The sequence below is a fragment of the Pan troglodytes genome, chromosome 6 (genome assembly GCF_028858775.2).
Source record: "Pan troglodytes isolate AG18354 chromosome 6, NHGRI_mPanTro3-v2.0_pri, whole genome shotgun sequence".
NCBI lineage: Eukaryota > Metazoa > Chordata > Mammalia > Primates > Hominidae > Pan > Pan troglodytes.
The window spans coordinates 80,400,782-80,420,094 of record NC_072404.2 but is presented as its reverse complement, the minus strand read 5'-3'; the positions used below and the strand labels follow the sequence as shown (position 1 = coordinate 80,420,094).

General features: G+C 44.2%; 2 protein-coding genes across 30 annotated transcripts in view; one reads left to right on the top strand and one right to left on the bottom strand.

Annotated features, from left to right (window-relative positions):
- LOC107973094 (protein CASP) overlaps positions 1–14,352 on the bottom strand; it is a 70,226-nt gene extending 55,874 nt beyond the window's left edge. The window contains exons 1-5 of one of the 6 annotated variants that reach the window (XM_054655696.2): positions 14,198–14,352; positions 11,102–11,241; positions 7,597–7,780; positions 4,444–4,530; positions 4,031–4,185 (exon numbers count right to left, since the gene is read on the bottom strand). In XM_054655696.2, coding sequence (XP_054511671.2) covers positions 4,031–4,185; positions 4,444–4,469 — 181 coding nt within the window. In that variant the 5' untranslated portion in view covers positions 4,470–4,530; positions 7,597–7,780; positions 11,102–11,241; positions 14,198–14,352. Of the gene's footprint in view, positions 1–4,030; positions 4,186–4,443; positions 4,531–6,318; positions 6,413–7,596; positions 7,781–9,037; positions 9,125–11,101; positions 11,242–14,197 lie in introns of those variants that run through there. The other 5 variants (XM_063814465.1, XM_063814467.1, XM_063814468.1 and 2 more) reach the window with 5 other exon arrangements.
- Positions 14,353–14,438: 86 nt separating this feature from the next.
- Positions 14,439–19,313, top strand: part of LOC738428 (putative STAG3-like protein 4) — a 72,638-nt gene continuing 67,763 nt past the window's right edge. For 9 of the 24 annotated variants that reach the window (XR_010158506.1, XR_010158504.1, XR_010158503.1 and 6 more), the window contains exons 1-2: positions 14,449–14,700; positions 17,812–17,908. Coding sequence is in view for 14 of the 24 variants with exons in the window: in XM_016945782.4 (XP_016801271.1) it covers positions 17,822–17,908 (87 nt within the window). In the remaining 10 variants the exon portion in view is untranslated. Of the gene's footprint in view, positions 14,701–15,786; positions 16,042–17,811; positions 17,909–19,313 lie in introns of those variants that run through there. The other 15 variants (XR_010158508.1, XR_002944664.3, XM_016945784.4 and 12 more) reach the window with 11 other exon arrangements.

The following is a 19,313-nucleotide window of genomic DNA, read 5'->3' as shown; positions in this document are numbered from 1 at the left end:
TTATTTCAAATAGTTTGGAAATTGTTGTACTTTTGAAAACATGCTGTTCCTGTAGTTTTTTGATGAGAGTTATAGTTGTTATATATACATAAAGATAATTTTCTTTTCATTTTTAAGAGATGATTCTTTTTATCCTAAATATTTTATTATCTTTAAATTTGTTTCTGTATTATTATATGTGCTCCTGAAGCGAGCACTCTTTTTATCTATGATACTTCCATAATAATCTCTTCTATTTATAGCTATTGGTAGCTCCCCACCAGAAAAAAACATAATTCTGGTGATAGAAATTTTTATTTGCTGTTTAGGTTTGTGACTGAATTGTGAGAATTCAGTTGTGATTTTTAACATGTCTCAGATATATATACTAACACGTCTAATATATACTATCTATTTTATTGGTTTATTTTGAAAAACATGGGTATAGAATTATTTAAATATTATTTTATTTATTGAAATATTTATTAAATATATTTATTTATTTAAATATTATTACTTTCAATATTATTTTAAATATTTTGGAAATACTGGTATTTTTGAATAGATGCTGTTTCTATAAAGCTGTGTGATGGGTGTTATAACTGTTGTATACACATACATATAATTTTGTTTTCCTTTTTAAGAGAGGATTCTTTTCATCCTAAATCTTTTACCTTTCAATCTTTGTATCTATTATTACACATGCTGCTGAAGGGAGCATGGTTTTTATCTATGATACTTAGCTAACATATATATTACATTTATAGCTATGTAGTAGTTCCCCTAAATTCTTGTAAAAATAAATTTTTATTTGATATTTCATATATGTTTGAAATGTGAGAATTCAGATGTAATTTTTTACCTTGTTTTGGCATGTTTGTATGTTACTTTAAAGAGGATGTGTGTTCTAAAGGAGGACATGAGCTGTGTGTTTTCAAGAGAACAATAGAGTGCATCTCTTGGGGAAACATAATAAAAATGAACTTTTCTCACCTTCACAGCAATTGTGATTATATTGGTCTGGATTGATTATTTGCTGCCCAGTGATATTTTTCCTTAATGGGGTTGTGGTTATTTGAACATATTTATTAGCTCTGGAAGAAAATTCTGTGCTGTTTTTTATGTAGAAAAGAACATAAGGCTGGGTGCAGTGCTCACACCTACAATCCCTGCAGTTTTGGAGGTCATGGCGGGAGGTTCACCTGAGGCCAGGAGTTTGAGGCCAGCCTCAGCAACATAGCATCTACATCTATTTTTAATTTTTATTTTTTAAAGAAAAACAATAGAAGAGAAGGCTCAAGCTACAGGGTTTTTTTGTTTGTTTGTTTGTTTTGGAGACAGAGTCTTGCTCTGTCTCCCAGGCTGGAGTGCAGTGGCACAACCTTGGCTCCCTGCAACTTTCAGTTCTGGGTTCAAACAAATTCTCCTGCCTCAGCCTCCCAAGCAGCTGGGACTACAGGCACCCATCTGTATGTCCGACTAACTTTTGTAAAAATAGTAGAGACAAGGTTTCACCATGTTGGCCAGGCTGGTCTCGAACTCCTGACTTCAAGTGATCCACCCACCTCAGCCTCCCAAAGTGCTGGGATTACAGGCATGAGCTACTGAGCCCAGATGCCAAGCTAGAGTTTTAAGGCAGGAAATGAGAGAAAGATATTGAGAGAGGAAAACCAGGTGGTAAGAAAACTCTAAAGGTGGCCGGGCGTGGTGGCTCACGCCCATGATCCCAGCAGGAGTTTGAGACCAGCCTGGCCAACATGGTGAAACCCTGTCTCTACTAAAAATACAAAAATTAGGCAGGCGTGGTTGTGCACGCCTATAATCCCAGCTATTTGGGAGGCTGAGGCAAGAGAATCACTAGCAGAGATTGTGTCTCCTCACCCCCTCTCAAAAAAAAAAAAAAAAAAGAAAGTTCCTTCAGCAGTTAAAGCTGTGAAAGACAGGCACTCTGCCATGCAATTCTTTGTGATTTTTCTTTTTTCTTTTTGGAGTTGGGGTCTTGCGCTGTCACCCAGACTGGGGTGCAGTGGTGTGGTCATAGCTCACTGCGGCCTCAGACTCAAGCTCAAGCGATCCTGTTACCTTGCCTTTCAAATTGCTGGGATTATAAGCATGAGCCACTGCATCTGGCCTGTATGACACAATTCTGTTTTTTTGTCTTTTTGGGGGAGGCGGATGGAGTCTCGCTCTGTCACCCAGGCTGGAGTGTGGTGGCGTGATCTTGGCTCAATGCAAGCTCCGCCTCCTGGGTTCACGCCATTCTCCTGCCTCAGCCTCCCGAGTAGCTGGGACTACAGGCACCCGCCACCATGCCTGGCTAATTTTTTGTATTTTTAGTAGAGACGGGGTTTCACTGTTTTAGCCAGGATGGTCTCGATCTCCTGACCTCGTGATCTGCCCACCTTGGCCTCCCAAAGTGCTAGGATTACAGGCATGAGCCACCGCGCCCAGCCTATGTGATGCAATTCTGATGTCAACTCCCTGATGTTACCTCAAATGCCACAGGTTAAGGCCACCAGCCCCCACCAGGCTGCCCTTGCTTTAGACACACCTGCAGGCTTGGGTGTCCTCAGACCACATGTACTTCTCACCAACTGGCTGCAAATTTGGAGGTTCCCACCATGCCCTCAAGTTCGATAACTCACTAAAACAACTCACAGAATGCAGAAAAGCATGACACTTTCTTTCTCTTTTTTTTTTTTTTTTTTTTTTTTTGAGACGGAGTCTTGCTCTGTCACCCAGGCTGGAGTACAGTGGCCACCATGCTTGGCTAATTTTTGTATTTGTATTAGAGACGGGGTTTCGCCATGTTGGCCAGGCTGGTCTTGAACTCCTGACCTCAGGTGATCCACCCGCCTTGCAATCCCAAAATGCTGGGATTATAGGCATAGCCACCATGCCCGGTCGACTTCTAGAGTTTCAATAACAGAGATGTGATTCAAGAAGGGAGACATGTTTTGTAGATGGCAGGAGCTTCATGAAAAGAAGCCAATGAAGGGCAGGACGTGTAGCTGTCTACCTACAGGAAACCAGCCAGGAGCCTCCCCACAGGGACTTCAGCACAGATGGCCGGGAAAATCTGCATTAACCTGACCTCTGGACCTAAGAGAGGACAAGGCCTTGACCATTTCTACAGACTCACAAGATGCAATCGCTGTGGTCCATGCCCGTGGTGTGATCTGGGAAATGGGGGGCCTTCTAAATGCCAACAACAAGGAAATCAAATGTGCAACAGACAGAAATACCGGCATTGACGTGGGCCATGGAGAGGCCTAAACAGATGACTGCAGTTCACTGCTAAGGTCATCAAAGGGGTGACTCTGAAATAATAAATTTCAGATGCCATGGCCCAAATAGCTGCATGAGGTGGGGAAGTCCTCCACATGCCTCTGCTTCCTTCAGTACCTGTTTATGAAATAAGCCGAGGTACTTCCCTGGGGAATTTCCTTTCTCTTTCTTTTGAGACGGAGTCTTGCTCTGTCGCCCAGGCTAGAGTGCAGTGGTGCAATCTCAGCTCAATGTAACCTCTCCCTCCTGGGTTTTAGCAATTCTCCTGCATCAGACTTCTGAGTAGCTGAGATTACAGGTGCATGCCACCATGCCCAGCTAACATTTGTATTTTTAGTAGAGACAGGGTTTCACCATCTAGGCCAGGCTGGTCTTGAACTCCTGACCTCGTGATCCACCCGTCTTGGCCTCCCAAAGTGCTGGGATTACAGGTGTGAGCCATCACGCCCGGACTTTTGTTTTATTTTTTGAGACGACGTTTCACTCTTGTTGCCCACGCTGGAGTGCAATGGCACGATCTCAGCTCACTGCCACCTCCTCCTCCCAGGTTCACGCGATTATCCTGCCTTAGCCTCTCGAGTAGCTGGGATTACAGGCACCCAACACCAAACCCAGCTAACTTATTGTATTTTTAGTAGAGATGGGATGTCACCATGTTGGCCAGGATGGTCTTGAGCCCCTGACCTCTAATGATCCACCTGAATTGGTTTCCCAAAATGTTGGGATTACAGGCACAAACCACTGTGCCCAGCCCCTCCCATACCTCTTTTGGTCAAGGCAGCACAATTCAGAAGAATCTTGCCAGGGAAGACTGGTAAATGGATGTCGACGTGATGCCTATGGCTCCTGGTGGATTTAGATACCTCCTGGTGCTTATTGATATCTTTACCAGTTGCATGGGGGCTTTTCCATGCCAGACTGAAAACGCAGGAGATCAATGATCAACCTTCAACTATTTACTAGCAGAACACTGAGGGGACTGTGCGGTCACCAATACCTCCTATTGCACTTGGATAAACACCTCCCAGGAAATACAGATGAATAGAAAGGACATAGTCAAACAAGCAGAATGGCTGCATTCCTTCAACCAGAAGGGCCATTAATCTGTTTTCACACTGCTATAAAAACTATGAGAAACTGGGTAATTTATGAAGAAAAGAGGTTTAATTGACTCACAGTTCTGCGGGCTGTACAGGAAGCATGGCTGGGGAGGCCTCAGGAAACTGACAATCATGGCAGAAGGCGAAGGGGAAGCAGGCACGTCTGGCCATGTTGGAGCAGGAGAGACAGAGAGAGTGAAGTGGGAGGGCTGCACGCTTTTAAACAACCAGATCCTACAAGCGCTCACTCAATATCACGAGAACGGCAAGGGGGAAGTCGGCCCCCAAGAGCCAATCACCTCCCACCAGGTCCCTCCCACAACACTGGGAATTACAATTTGACATGAGATTTGGGTGTGGATACAGAGCTGAACCATGTCAAGGGTAGTTCAACCGCTGAGATTGATTGATTGATTGATTGACTGAGATGGAGTCCTGCTCTGTTACCTAGGCTGGAGTGCAGTGGCACAATCTCGGCTCACTGCAACCTCCGCCTCCCGGGTTCAAGCGATTCTCCTGCCTCAGCCTCCCGAGTAGCTGGGACTACAGCACATGCCACCATGCCTAGCTAATTTTTGTATTTTTAGTAGAGACAGGGCTTCACCATGTTTGCCAGGCTGGTCTTGAACACCTGACCTCATGATCACCCTGCCTCGGCTTTTCTTTTGCTGGAATTACAGGTGTGAGCCACTGCACCCGGCCAACAACTGAGATTTAGAAGGCAGTCGAGTCCACTATACCGCACCTCACCTGGTTTCTTCCTCTGTTGGGGCCCCTCGTGGCCACTGTTCTGTTACTTTTTGGTCCTATTTATTTAAATGGATGGTGAGCTGTTTGTCCTCCAGGCTCCAACACTTCCACCTTCAGCTTGTATTACAACAATACCAGCCTTTCAAGCTACTCCGGGTGACCCCAGAACTCGTTTGAACTCAGAAGCCCAAGACTTTCATTCCTTTCACTTTAGGGGACTCAGTGCCCTGCTCAGCATGAAGTCGAAGCAGAAGCATGACCTCCATCCCTAATCCCTCAAGAATGAGGAGTGGAAGGTGTTGGCAGGAGGGTGGCGGTGAGGTTTGTAGATCTGTAACTGCATCAGACCAAATCTGGTTCAACTTTTTTTTTTTTTTGATGGAGTTTCACTCTTGTCACCCAGGCTGGAGTGCAATGGTATGAACTCAGCTCACTGCAACCTCCACCTCCTAGGTTCAAGTGATTCTGCTGCCTCAGCCTCCAGATAGCTGGGATTATAAGGGTGCACCACCACACCTGGCTAATATTTATATTTTTAGTAGAGATGGGGTTTTACCATTTTGGCCAGGCTGGTCTTGAAGTCCTGACCTCCACCTGCCTTGGCCTCCCAAAGTGCTGGGATTACAGGCGTGAGTCACTGCACCCGGCTCAGTTCAACTTTTATGTAATGAGGTTGTCAGTTGTTTTTCAATTGCCATGGACCCACAGGTTGAAGGGCATGTACCCTGTGCATGCCCAGGGTAACCAAGCATGCAACCACGGAGTGGAAACTAAAAGCTCGGCCTGAAGAGCTGAGACTGATTTAAGAACTGGACACTCCATGGCAGGAGCCAGGATCCAATCAGATTGAGTTTTGCTGTCACCCCATGGCAGGATCCAGTCAGATCACACCTCCCAGCATTACTTTATTGCAAGATCCAATCAAATCACAACTCATTACCCTATGCTTATAAAACCTGACATAGCCCCCAGCTGGGTAAGGGAGATTTGAGTATTTCTTCCTGTGTTCTTGCTAGCTGACTTACAAAAAAGCTTTTAAAAAAAGGCCACGCGTGGTGGCTCATGCCTGTAATCCTAGCACTTTGGGAGGCTGAGGCAGGCAGATCACTTGAGGTCAGGGGTGCAAGACCAGCCTGGCCAACATGGTGAAACCCTATCTCTACTAAAAATACAAAAATTAGCTGGTCATGGTGACACATACCTATAATCCCAGCTACTTGGGAGACTGAGGCAGGAGAATCACTTGAACCCAGGAGGTAGAGGTTGCAGTGAGCCAAGATCACACCACTGCACTCCAGCCCGGGCGACAGAGTGAGAAGACTCTGTCTAAAAAAAGAACAGTTAAAATTAGCACCAAATGCTTTACGAGTAAAAAAAGTTTTTAGCTGCATATGTTTAAGTAACTTTTTAGATTGTAAAAAATACACATACAAAATGGAAAGGCACAAAGAAGAGAGCAAAAAGTGCATGAGATCTCACATCCAAGGATAACCGCTGAGAACATGAAAGTGCTGACTCTTCCAGCCTTTATACTATACACATTTAGGCCGTTGTTTTGTTTTTATAAAACCGTAATCATATAATACAGATAGTTTTATAATCTGGTTTTTAAACACAACAATTACATAACATTTAGCTGTTTCTTTTGCATTCAGATTCATAAGGGTTCCAGTAACTCATTCATCAGAAAACTGAGAGAAATAGTCTCATTAAAATATAAGTACATAAGGCAGGCATGGTGGCTCACACCTATAATCCCAGCACTTTGAGAGGCCGAGGTGGGTGGATCACCTGAGGTCAGGAATTCGAGACCAGCCTGGCCAGCCTGGACAACATGATGAAACCCCGTCTCTGCTAAAAATACAAAAATGAGCCAGGTGTGGTGGTGCGTGCCTGTAATCCCAGCTATTCAGAAGGCTGAGGCAGGTGAATCGCTTAAACTCGGGAGGTGGAGGTTGCAGTGAATCGAGATTGTGCCACTGCACTCCAGCCAGGGCGCCAAAGTGAGACTCCATCTCAAAAAAAGATAAAAATTAAAAATAAAAATAAAAAATATATATGTATATATATTTTTCCAGACAGGGTCTTACTCTGTCTCCCAGTCTGAAATACAGTGGCGTAATCATAGCTCACTGCAGCCTCAAGTTTCTGGGCTCAAGTGAATCTCCCACTTCAGCTTCCCAAGTAGCTGGAACTACAGGTGGATGCCACCATGCCCAGTCAATTTTTTTTTTAATTTTTCATAGAAACAGAGTCTCACTATGTTGCCCAGTCCTAATAAACACTATGTGATGAAAAGAAAAAAGTAAATCACCCTAAAGTTAAGTCTTTAATGTTAAGTCTTTAACGAGAAATGCAAATAAAGCATTTCTCAATAGATTATGGCAAGAGAATCAACTGAAGAATAAACATCTTTAGTAAATCTTTTGCTCATGTGCATTAACCAATACTCTTGAAAACCAGGATTAATTTACTGTACCTTCTTAATATTCCTTTGAAATTCCTTATGGCGCACAGATAGTGTAGAAAATAACTGCTTCACGCTGACTGTGGTCCCTCTGGGGTGGGGGTAGGGGGTTTTCTGGATGATTTTCCCATCGTGATCAAACACCAGTCGAGTCCCAACCTTCGCCGATGCGTGGCAGGTAGAAATGGTGACATCGCTGTGAGAGAATACCAGGCGTGGTGTGTTCAGTGAGAGACCCGTGATGTTGAGCATTGACTACGCTTTTCTTCACTTGCTTTTCTCTCAAAACTTTCTTAAAAAGCTGATGATCCCTCTGAGATAACCAAGATCTAAACGGTTGAGGAGTCATCATAAAATCTAAGGTTTGGCATCTAAAAGACAGCGAGACAGAAAGCACTAAACATGCTTTGTTTTGATAAAAGCTTTGATTTCATTTTTCAGGTTGAATTGCAAAACCATAAATGATCTCAAGGTTTATTTATTCACAAATAGAGATTTGTTTTGTTATTACTCTTCAAATAAAATTGTTTTAAAGAATTTTTTAAAGAATTAAAAAAATGTTTTTAAATTTTTAAAGAATCCAAAAGATATTATAATTAAAATGTATATGTAGGGCAGGGTGCGGTGGCTCATGCCTGTAATTCCAGCACTTTGGGAGGCCGAGGAGCGCAGATCACTTGAGGCCTGGAGTTCCAGACCAGCCTGGGCAACATGGCAAAACTCCATCTCTACTAAAAATACAAAAATTAGCCAGGAGTGGTGATGCACGCTATAGTCCCAGCTCTTCAGGAGGCTGAGGCATGAGAATCACTTGAACCTGGGAGGCAGAGATTGCAGTGAGCTGAGACTGTGCCACTGCACTCCAGCCTGGGTGACAGAGTGAGACTCTGTCTAAAAAAAAAAAAAAAAAAAAAAAAAAATATATATATATATATATATATATATACACACACACACATATATATGTGTATATATATACACACACATCTATATGTATATATATATTTAAATATAATTAAGTACTAGGACTTAGATCGGCAGTGAGACAAAACAGAATTCAGAAGCTAGAAGCTGAGATACCGAGATAGAAAATTGTAAATAATAACGATTCCAATTAACTTTCTGAGAGGTTTTTCTAAGGGGTCAAGTGAATGAATAAAAACATTGTATCACCTCAGTGCACACAGTGAGCTCAGAGCTTCCCCCCGAAAGCCAAAAGTTTCAACCTCAGTTAGGTCGGCAAACTCTTGAATCTTACATGTGTGATGTTTCAGAGCTGAAAGAGACTGTAAAGTAAGGACTAAGATACCTCAAGTGCTAAAACAACGGATATACATGATATCTAGTAACTGGCTGAAAAAACTGTTTTTGCGTTTCCCAAGACAGTGTTACTCAAAATTCTGAGACATGTGGCCCAATTATTTTATAATAGGATTAGAAAAAGTCAACTTACTTAAGCCTTCAAAGTTTTCTTCTTCTACCCCACATCCATTGTCTGAAACTTCAATGAGATCCACTCCATAGTCCTTAAGCTTTAGATCTAGAAAGTTTAAATATTTATGTATTTATTAAAAATGGACCCATGCTAGAATGGCATGAACCCGGGGGGCGGAGCTTGCAGTGAGCCGAGATCGCGCCACTGCACTCCAGCCTGGGAGACAGTGAGACTCCGTCTCAAAAAGAAAAAAAAAAAAAATGGACCCATGCTATAAGCTTTTATATTGATATTATTTATAACATATGCAAATTGAAGAGTCATAACTATACCTTTAGTTAAACGTACGAGTATCATTTTGTATATTTCATTTTTATAAAGCCCTTTCTGGCCATTTACTAGCCCAGATTAAATAGTTTAGCTTTTTCTTTCCTCTTTTTTTTTTTTTTTTTTTGTCCATAGGCTAGTCAAATGAAGCAGTTGGAGTGGAGAAGGAACAAAAAAATCTGTAACTGGTTGTGATTAGTTGTTAACACCGTTGCACTTTGACCAGCCTTTTCTTTTGAAAGAAATAATTTTAACATACCCAGTAAGGAGAAAGGGGGGCAGGCGCGGTTGTTCATGCGTGTAATCCCAGCACTTTGGGAGGCCAAAGTGAGCAGATCACCTGAGGTCAGGAGTTCCAGACTAGCCTGACCAACGTGGAGAAACCCTGTCTCTACTAAAAATACAAAATTAGCCAGGTGTGGTGGTGCATGCCTGTAATCCCAGCTGCTCGTAAGCCTGAGGCAGAATTGCTTGAACCCGGGAGGCGGAGGTTGCGGTGAGCCGAGATCGTGCCATTGCACTATAGCCTGGGCAACAAGAACGAAACTCCATCTCAAAAAAAACAAAAAAAAAGACAACTGGTTCTGGAATCAGACTTCCTGGATCCTATTTTACTAGCTTTATAATCTCAAAAAAAGGAAATTTCCTGTTCCTTAATTTCCTCATCTGTAAAATGAAGATAATAAGTTCTATCTCATAAAGTTACTCAGCTGATTAATAATTTTTTAGGTTTATTTTATTTTGTTATTTTCTCTTTTTTTTCTTGTTTTTTTTTTTGAGATGGAGTTTTGCTCTTGTCACCCAGGCTGGAATGGAGTGGCATGATCTGATCTTGGCTCACTGCAACCTCCACCTCCGAGGTTCAAGCAATTCTCCTCCCTCAGCCTCCCGAGGAGCTGAGATTACAGCCATGCACCATCACATCTGGCTAATTTTTGTATTTTTAGTAGAGACAGGGTTTTACCATGTTGGTTAGGCTGGTCTTGAACTCCTGACCTCAAATGATCAGCCCTGCTCTGCCTCCCAAAGTGCTGGGATTATAGATGTGAGCCACTACTCCACGCCTATTTTATTTTATTTTATTGAGACGGAGTCTTGCTCTGTCCCAGGCTGGTGTGCAGTGGCACGGTCTCGGCTCACTGCAACCTCTGCCTCCCGGGTTCAAGCAATTCTCATGCCTCAGCCTCCCAAGTAGCTGGGATTACAGGCTTCTGCCACCAGGTCCGGCTAATTTTTATATTTTTAGTAGAGACAGAGTTTCACCATTTTGGACAGGCTGGTCTCAAACTGCTGACCTCAGGTATCCACCCACCTTGGCCTCCCAAAGTGCTGGGATTACAGGTGTGAGCCACCACACCCGGCCTACTTTATTTTTTTAATAGAGACGAGGTCTCACCAATTGGCCAGGTTGGTCTTGAACTCTGGCTTCAAGCAATCCCCCCACCTTGGCCTCTCAAAGGGCTAGGATTACAGGCGTGAAACACCACGGCCAACTATTCTGCAAATTAAATGAGATATTTCTGTGCAATTCTTAGCATAACACCTGCCTGGCACTCCATAAGAACACAATAAAAGCTGTTATTATTATTACTACCTAGCTAAGTACTAGGCACATAATAGGTGCTAACTTTAACTTAAAAATAATAATTTATTACTACATCAACACTTGATAGTCTTATTTCAATAACAAATGTTTCTCGACTACAACAACATACACTGATCATTTCTTGTGGCTTAAAACTCTCCCAAACTTACCAATATTGGTGGCACCAGCATCCAAACTGTTTTCTACTAACTCCTTCACCACAGTGCTTAGACTCAGTACCACCGGCCCAGAGCAAATCTGATGGACTGACTTCCGATCGATAGGTTTGATGGCCTTAGCAGGTTCTGTACTAAAGAAATGTTACAAGAAACAAAGCAAGTATTCGGCTATATATTTTCATCCTGATTTTAACTGTGGGAAATGACTCAACACTGTAAATAGTTTATGGGTCTAATCTATTCATTTATTATATTAACAAATACATTTATTATATCCAGAAATAGAAACACTGTTTTACAATCCTTAAACATGTACCCAAAATACTTCTGGATAGATACTTCAAATTCAACAGATCCTTACTATCTAATTATACTAGGATCCACATGGAGAAAACATACATTCTATCTCTCAAATTACCAAAATCTTTGGCAACAATGGTGTCTTTCTTGAAAACTGAAAGCATGGCCTGGTGGGGTGGCTCATGCCTGTAATCCCAGCACTTTGGGAGGCAGAGGCAGGCGGATCACTTGAGGTCAGGAGTTGGAGACCATCCTGGCCAACATGGTGAAACCCTGTCTCTACTAAAAATACAAAAAATTAGGCAGGCATCACGGTGGGCGCCTATAAACCCAGCTACTCGGGAGGCTGAGGCAGGAGAATCACTTAAACCCAGAAGGCAGAGGTTGCAGTGAGCTGAGATTGCAGCATTGCACTCCAGCCTGGGTAAGGAGCAAAAAAAAAAAAAAAAAAAAAGTGAAAGCAACATAATTTCCCACATAATTAGAAATACCAACAGTATGCTGGAAAATACACAATGTTTAAGTGAAAATCATCTCAGAAATTGGGTACCAGTTACATAACTATTCCTTATACACAGTTGCCTTTGATACCCTACTCCAAACTGAAGCTGCCAGCTGCTGTCTTAGCAAAGACCCTCAAAGTTCTTGCTGTACTAACTTTAAGAGTTTTATAACAGTTTTATCTGCCCTTATTCCCTGCTCCAAGCCATCCTCCACTCTATCACCAGAGCTATTTTTGAAATCACAGATCTGGTCAAATAATTTTTCTGCTTAAAAATTTACTAGTGCCCCACTTCCTACTACATGAAATTTAAAACCTAGTCATCACTGGGCCCAAAACTACCTTCTTTTCAGAATCTCTCTAATTCTTTCCTTTCATCAAGTCCCCTACATCATCACCATTATTATTATTTATTATTATTATTATTATTTGAGAGTGCTCACCCTGTCGCCCAGGCTAGAGTGCAATGGCATGATCTCAGCTCACTGCAGCCTCCGCCTCCCAGGTTCAAGTGATTCTCCTGTCTCAGCCTCCCAAGTAGCTGGGATTACAGGCACCCACCATCACACCCAGCTAATTTTTGTGTTTTTAGTAGAGATGGGGTTTCACCATGTTGGACAGGCTTGTCTTGAACTCCTGACCTCAGGTGATCTGCCCTCCTTGGCCTCCCAAAGCGCTAGGATTACAGGTGTGAGCCACTGCAACCGGCCGTCCCCTATATTGTAGCGCAGTGAACAATTGTTTCCTGAACATCACAAGCTCTTTTAGACACTACAGTGTATAAGCAGGTCTCTCTCTAAACCGCTCTCCTCTTCCTCCTCTGCCCAACCAATGTCTACTCATCCAAAGAATGTATCCCGTGTGTTCATTAACTTAGCAATTTCCAGTAAACCGTTTAATTGATAACTTCTTAAGAGAAGGCAGGAAACCTTCATGAAAGAGAAATCATTGGGTATTTCCTACAGCATTTAACACATCGTAGGCCTTCAATCAACCCTTGTGAAATAAACAAACCTCTTTACTCTTCATTCCACCTTGCTAAGAATCTCACCTAAGTCTGTCTACCATGTGAAACTGCAGATGACCTCACAGAAAATTGAAAGAAGTATCTCTAAAAATAAATTTATTAGGCAACACACTATAGGCTACAGTCCACTTCTGATTTTTTTTTTTTTTTGAGGCGGAGTCTTGCTGTGTCACCCAGGCCGGACTGCAGTGGCTCGATCTCAGCTCACTGCAACCTCCGCCTCCTGGGTCCCAGCGATTCTCCTGCCTCAGCCTCCCAAGTAGCTGGGATTACAGGCGCCCGCCACCATGCCCAGTTAATTTTTGTATTTTTAGTAGAAACTGGATTTCACCATGTTGGCCAGGCTAGGCATGAACTCCTGACCTCATGATCCACCCGCCTTGGCCTCCCAGAGTGCTGGGATTATAGGTGTGAGCCACCGCGCCCGGCCCACTTCAGATATTTATTTTCAGGAGGGAGCGCATTTAGATACAGACCGAAAATGTATTTAAATGTGAATACATTTAAATGTAGTTACTTAAATCTATCTAATATATTTAAATGCAGAGAGCGAATTTGTGTTTACATATCTGACATGGAATGCAACTGTGCTAGCCAAGATTCGGTGTAGCTTACCAGCCAGAAATCACATATCCTAACAGGTAGAAATGCATTGCATTTTGTAAAACTGCGCAGCTATGCAAATTAGGATGTGTCTGGACGCTCTACCTTCCCCAAAATAACCTCAATTTTTTAAAAAGGCCAGGCAGCGTGCATCAGGCCTGTAATTCCAGCACCTTGGGGGGCCGAGGCGGGCGGATTGCTTGAGCTCAGGAGTTCGAGATCAGCCTCAGCAACATTAGCGAAATCGCCGTCTCTACAAAAATAAAAAATTAAAAATTAAATAATATAAAAATAAAAATAAAAGGGGAGAGAGAACAGGTAGAAAGGAAATGCATTCAGTCTATGGGGATTTCACGCTAGGGCTTCAAGTTCACGGCCCTGTGATGGGATGTGGGCAGGGCCTGTCTGGGACAGGCCGAACCCAGCTCCTTACAGGGCCGAATCCTTTGCCCGCAGCCAAGGACCCCGAAGGAGCCTGCCTCGGCCTCAAGGCGCAACCAAGGAGCACTGGATGGCTGGGGCGCTGAGGACGCCGCTCCGGGGCCTCCACGCCTCGCCACGCCCCTCGGCCATGTTCCCCCCATTTCCAGGGAGGTTGGAATGCCGTGGTTCTCAAGGAGGACGCGCGAGAAGGGAGACCGCGAGCCCAGCTCACCTCTAGCTCTCAGCTCGCTCCATGGACTCAACACCCGATCCGCCTCGGGGCCTGGGAAAGTTCCCTCCACGACTCCCACAGGCGCCCCGCCTCCTGGGCTCCCATTGGCTGCTTTTGACGTTGTGCTCCACCCTTTCTGGGCGGGGCGGAAAAAATACTTCCCGTCTCTCCTTTTCGCCTATTAGCTCCGTCAAAGGTCGAGTCCGTGACGTCAAAGAGCATGGGCCAATCAGAGCACACCGGACTGCGTTTTTTCCGAAGGACCGCAGCAGGGTCACAAGGGAGATGTCCGCCCCCAGTCGTAGCCTCCGGCGGTTTCTGAGCTTTGGTGTTTGGCACGCGCCACCCTCTCTTGCTTTGGTTCCGCCATGCCGATGTACCAGGTAAAGCCTTATCACGGGCGCGGCGCGCCTCTCCATGTGGAGCTTCCCACCTGCATGTACCGGCTCTCTAACGTGCAAGGCAGGAGCGGCGGCCCAGCGCCCGGCGTTGGCCACCTACAGGTAGGAGCGCGGGCCCCTCCTTCCCCCCCACCGCGCGCCAAGTGCGCACGCGCAGCGGCGGGCTGCTGGCCCGAGTCCCCCCGGGCCGGAACGAGTGTGTCCCACCCGGTTTGCGGTCCCACCCGGTTCGCGGTCCCACCCCGGCATATGTGCCGGCCGGCCAGGGACTCACCCAAACCTTTATGTTTTAAAAGATTTATTCAGGCCGGGCGCCGTGGCTCACGCCTGTAATCCCAGCACTTTGGGAGGCCCAAGCAGGCAGGTTACCTGAGGTCAGGAGTTCGAGACCAACCTGATCAACATGTTGAAGCCTCGTCTCTACTAAAAATACAAAAATCAGCCGGGCGTGTGGCGGGCGCCTGTAATCCCAGCCACTCGGGAGGCTGAGGCAGGAGAATCGTTTGAACCCTGGAGGCGGAGTTTGCAGTGAGCTGAGATCGAGCCATTGCACTCGAGCCTGGGCGACAGAGCTAGACTCCGACTCAAAAAAAAAAAATAGAGACAAGGGTCTCACTGTGTTGCTCACGCTGGTCTCAGACTCTCAGGGCTCAAGCAATCCTCCCGCCTCGGTCTCCCAAAGCGCTGAGATACCAGGCGTGAACCACCGCGCCCGACGAGGAAAAAAAAAAAAAAAAAAAAATATATATATATATATATATGTACACGTGTATGTATATATACATATATACACACGTATATATATAGATATATACGTATGTGTATATATTTCTTTTATACGTATATATATAACATATTTTTGTTTTTTTGAGACATTTTGAGAATAATTTTTTTTTTCATATGGCTGCTTAAACATGTTAGTTTAGAGATTCTGCCCTGTGAAAAGTGAATAGCACATAAATGCTCATTTTGAGGAATTACAAAGCGAACTCCAGGGTCACCACCTCCCAGGTTGACACACATTGTCACCGCTCCATTCTTTCCACTTAAACCTTCCCCCCAATCCCCCCAAGGTCCTGATTTTTATGGTAATTATGTCCTATTTGTGTCTATTATTTTGTCAACTAAGTATCCCTAAACAATATAGTCTGGGTTTTTATTTGTTTTTTTTTTGTTTGTTTTTTTCAGACAGAGTTTCACTGTGTCACCCAGGCTGGAGTGCAGTGGTGTGATCTCGCCTCACTGCAACCTCTGCCTCCCGGGTTCAAGCAGTTCTCCCATCTCAGCCTCCTGAGTAGCTTGGATTACAGGTGCACGCCACCACACCCAACTAATTTTTGTATTTTTAGCAGAGACGGGGTTTCACCATTTTGGCCAGGATGGTCTTGATCTCTTGACCTCATGATCCACCCTCCTCGGCCTTCCAAAGTGCTGGGATTACAGGTACGAGCCACCATGCCTGGCCTTTTATTTCTTTTTTTGAGCCCATTCTCTCCCTCTTTTATTTTTAAAATTTTATTAAACATAGTCATTTTATAATCTATGATAGATGATTATCTAAAGTGTTTGTGAAATAATTTTGTCAGTGCCTTGTTTCTTTATATGTTTTACTAGGTTTATTGTGAGCCACTCATTTTACCTGGAGTTCTTATGTGCTGGAATTCTTTGGGGCCTAGGTCAAAGGTGGGTTTTTTTTTTTTTTTTTTGAGACGGAGTCTCGCTCTGTCACCCAGGCTGGAGTGCAGTGGCGTGATCTCTGCTCACTGCAAGCTCCGCCTCCCAGGTTCAGGCCATTCTCCTGCCTCAGCCTCCCGAATAGCTGGGACTACAGGCACCTGCAACCATGTTGGCTAAATTTTTGTATTTTTAGTAGAGACGGGGTTTCACCATGTTAGCCAGGATGGTCTCGATCTCCTGACCTCATGATCCTCCTGCCTCGGCCTCCCAAAGTGCTGGGATTACAGGTGTGAGCCACCGCGCCTGGCCCCAAAGGTGGGTTTTTAAGAGAGGAACCTGCTGTTGCTTTGACAGTTGCCTGGGGACACTCCAGAATCACTTTTCTTTTCTTTTCTTTTTTTTTTTTTTTTGAGACAGGTTCTCATTCTTTCTAGGCTGGAGTGCAGTGGTGCTATCACGGCTCCCTGCTGATTTGACCTCCCTCAGTGGCGAGGTGGTGACCCTCCCACCTCAGCCTCTCGCATAGCTGGGACTATAGGCATGTGCCACCATGCCTGACTAATTATTCTGTTTTTGGTAGACCAGCCTGGGCAACATGAGTTTCACTTTACTTGGGTTACTGCTCCCAGCCTGAATCACTTTTAATTATCTGAATGATTATTCTGGGCTGGGTGTGGTGGCTCATGCCTATAATCCAAGCACTTTGGGAGGCTAAGGTGGGCCTCACTTGAGGTCAGGAGTTCGAGACCAGCCTGGCCAATATGGTGAAACCCTGTGTCTACTAAAAATACAAAAATTAGCCATTAGCCAGGCATGGTGGCACATACCTGTAATCCCAGCTACTCGGGAGGCTGAAGCAGGAGAATGCTTGAACCTGGGAGGTGGAGGTTGTAGTGAGCTGAGATCTCGCCATTGCTCTCTAGCTTGGGCTACAGAGTGAGACTGTCTCAAAAAAAAAACAAAAGGAAAAGATAAAAAAGATTATTCTGATTATGTATGTGGTATGAATCTTGACTGCAAATCCAGATCTGAGGGCTCACTATGGTTATGAATTCTCAAGGAGGAGTTATTTTTTTTCCCTCCACTGCACCCTCAGGTCATAACAAGCTAGTTTTCTTGCTGTCGCCATCTGCCCTATAGGTTTAGTGTTCAATCTCACTTCCTTGAGGATGTGACTCTTTGCAGGACCCAGCTTTATTTAGGTGCCTCCTCTTGGACTACTCGTCTTGGAAGAAGCTTAGACTCTACCTCCTGTGCTCTGCACTCCATGCAGCCATCTGGATACAAAGTCAGGGTCCCCAGGGATTAATGAAACCTTTAGGGCAAAAGTCAGTTTGCTTACCTCCCAGGGTTGCTACTACACCTCATTTTTGGACTATATGAAATTTTACCTTTCATTCTAGTTCACCAGTACATTGTGAAAGATGTTTTAAATGTTTTACAGAAGTTTAGATGGTTCAACTGGGAAGATCATATAGGATTTCTGTTCTGTTATATTGCCAGAAGTAGAAGTCATCTGTATTTTTTTTTTACTAGTCTTTGGTAGATGAGTGGCTGGATAGCTACAAGCAAGACCAGGATGCAGGATTTCTGGAGCTTGTTAACTTTTTCATCTGATCTTGTGGATGTAAAGGTGAGGAAACTGCTCCCCCTTTCTAATTCCCAGCCTTTTGTTCCTATGTTATGAATTCTTTCTCCATTTAGATAAGTAGGATTAGATATTTCCTAAATAAAGGAAGATAGTAAAGCATTAGAAAAATTTTACTTATTTAGGCCGGGCACTGTGACTCACACCTGTAATCCCAGCACTTTGGGAAGCTGAGGCGGGTGGATCACTTGAGGTCAGGAGTTGAAGACCAGCCTGGGCAACATGGTGAAACCCCTACTAAAATACAAAAAATTATCTGGGTATGTGGCTCATGCCTGTAGAATTGCTTGAACCCAGGAGGTGGAGGTTATAGTGAGCCTGGATAGCGCCACTGCACTCCAACCTGGGCGACAGAGCCAGACTGTCTTCAAAAAAAAAAAAGGAGAGAAAAGTTTCACTTCTTTAACTAAATTTTTTGTTGATAAATATGGGAAGTGATCCAGTAGGGAACCATGTTGGTTTAGAGACAAGAAACTTTGGGGAAAAAGAAGTAATCATGCTTATGTTATGGCACAAATTTGAGGACACCCTTTAGTCTTTCTAGATGCAATAATCTGTTATTTTCTTACTGTTTATTTCCCAGCTACTTTGCCCATATTTCTCCTCTGTAGCTGTGGTACCCCCAGAACTCTTACTGCCATGGCTTAATTTATTGGGACAGATGGTCTCAGTCAGGTTGTATTATATAAGAAATCAGCGTCTGGCTTAGTTTTATTACTCTCTTTTGTTTTGTTTTGTTTTGTTTTTGTTTTTGTTTTTGAGACAGAATTTCACTCGATTGTCCAGGCTGGAGTGCAGTGGCACGATCTGGGCTCACTGCAACCTCTACATCCTGGGTTTAAGTGATTCTCATGCCTCAGCCTCCCAAGTGGCTGGGATTACAAGCATGTGCCACCATATGTGGCTAATTTTTTTTTTTTTTTCTTTGAGACGGAGTCTGGCTCTGTCGCCCAGGCTGGAGTCCAGTGGCACAATCTCGGCTCACCGCAACCTCCGCATCCCAGGTTCAAGTGATTCTTCTGCCTCAGCCTCCTGAGTAGCTGGGACTACAGGTGCGCACCACCATGCCTAGCTAAGTTTTGTATTTTTAGTAGAGACAGGGTTTCACCATATTGGCCAGGCTGGTCTTGAACTCCTGACCTCGTGATCCACCCATCTCACCCTCCCAAAGTGCTGGGATTACAGGTTTGAGCCACTGTGCCCGGCCTACGTGGCTAATTTTTGTATTTTTAGTAGAGATGGGGTTTCGCCAGGCTGGTCTTGTACTCCTGACCTCAGGTGATTCACCTGCCTTGGCCTCCCAAAGTGTTGGGATTACAGGCGTCAGCCATCGCGCCTGGCCTGTTTTGTTGTTGTTGTTGTTGTTTTGTTGTTGTTTATTTTTGGGCAC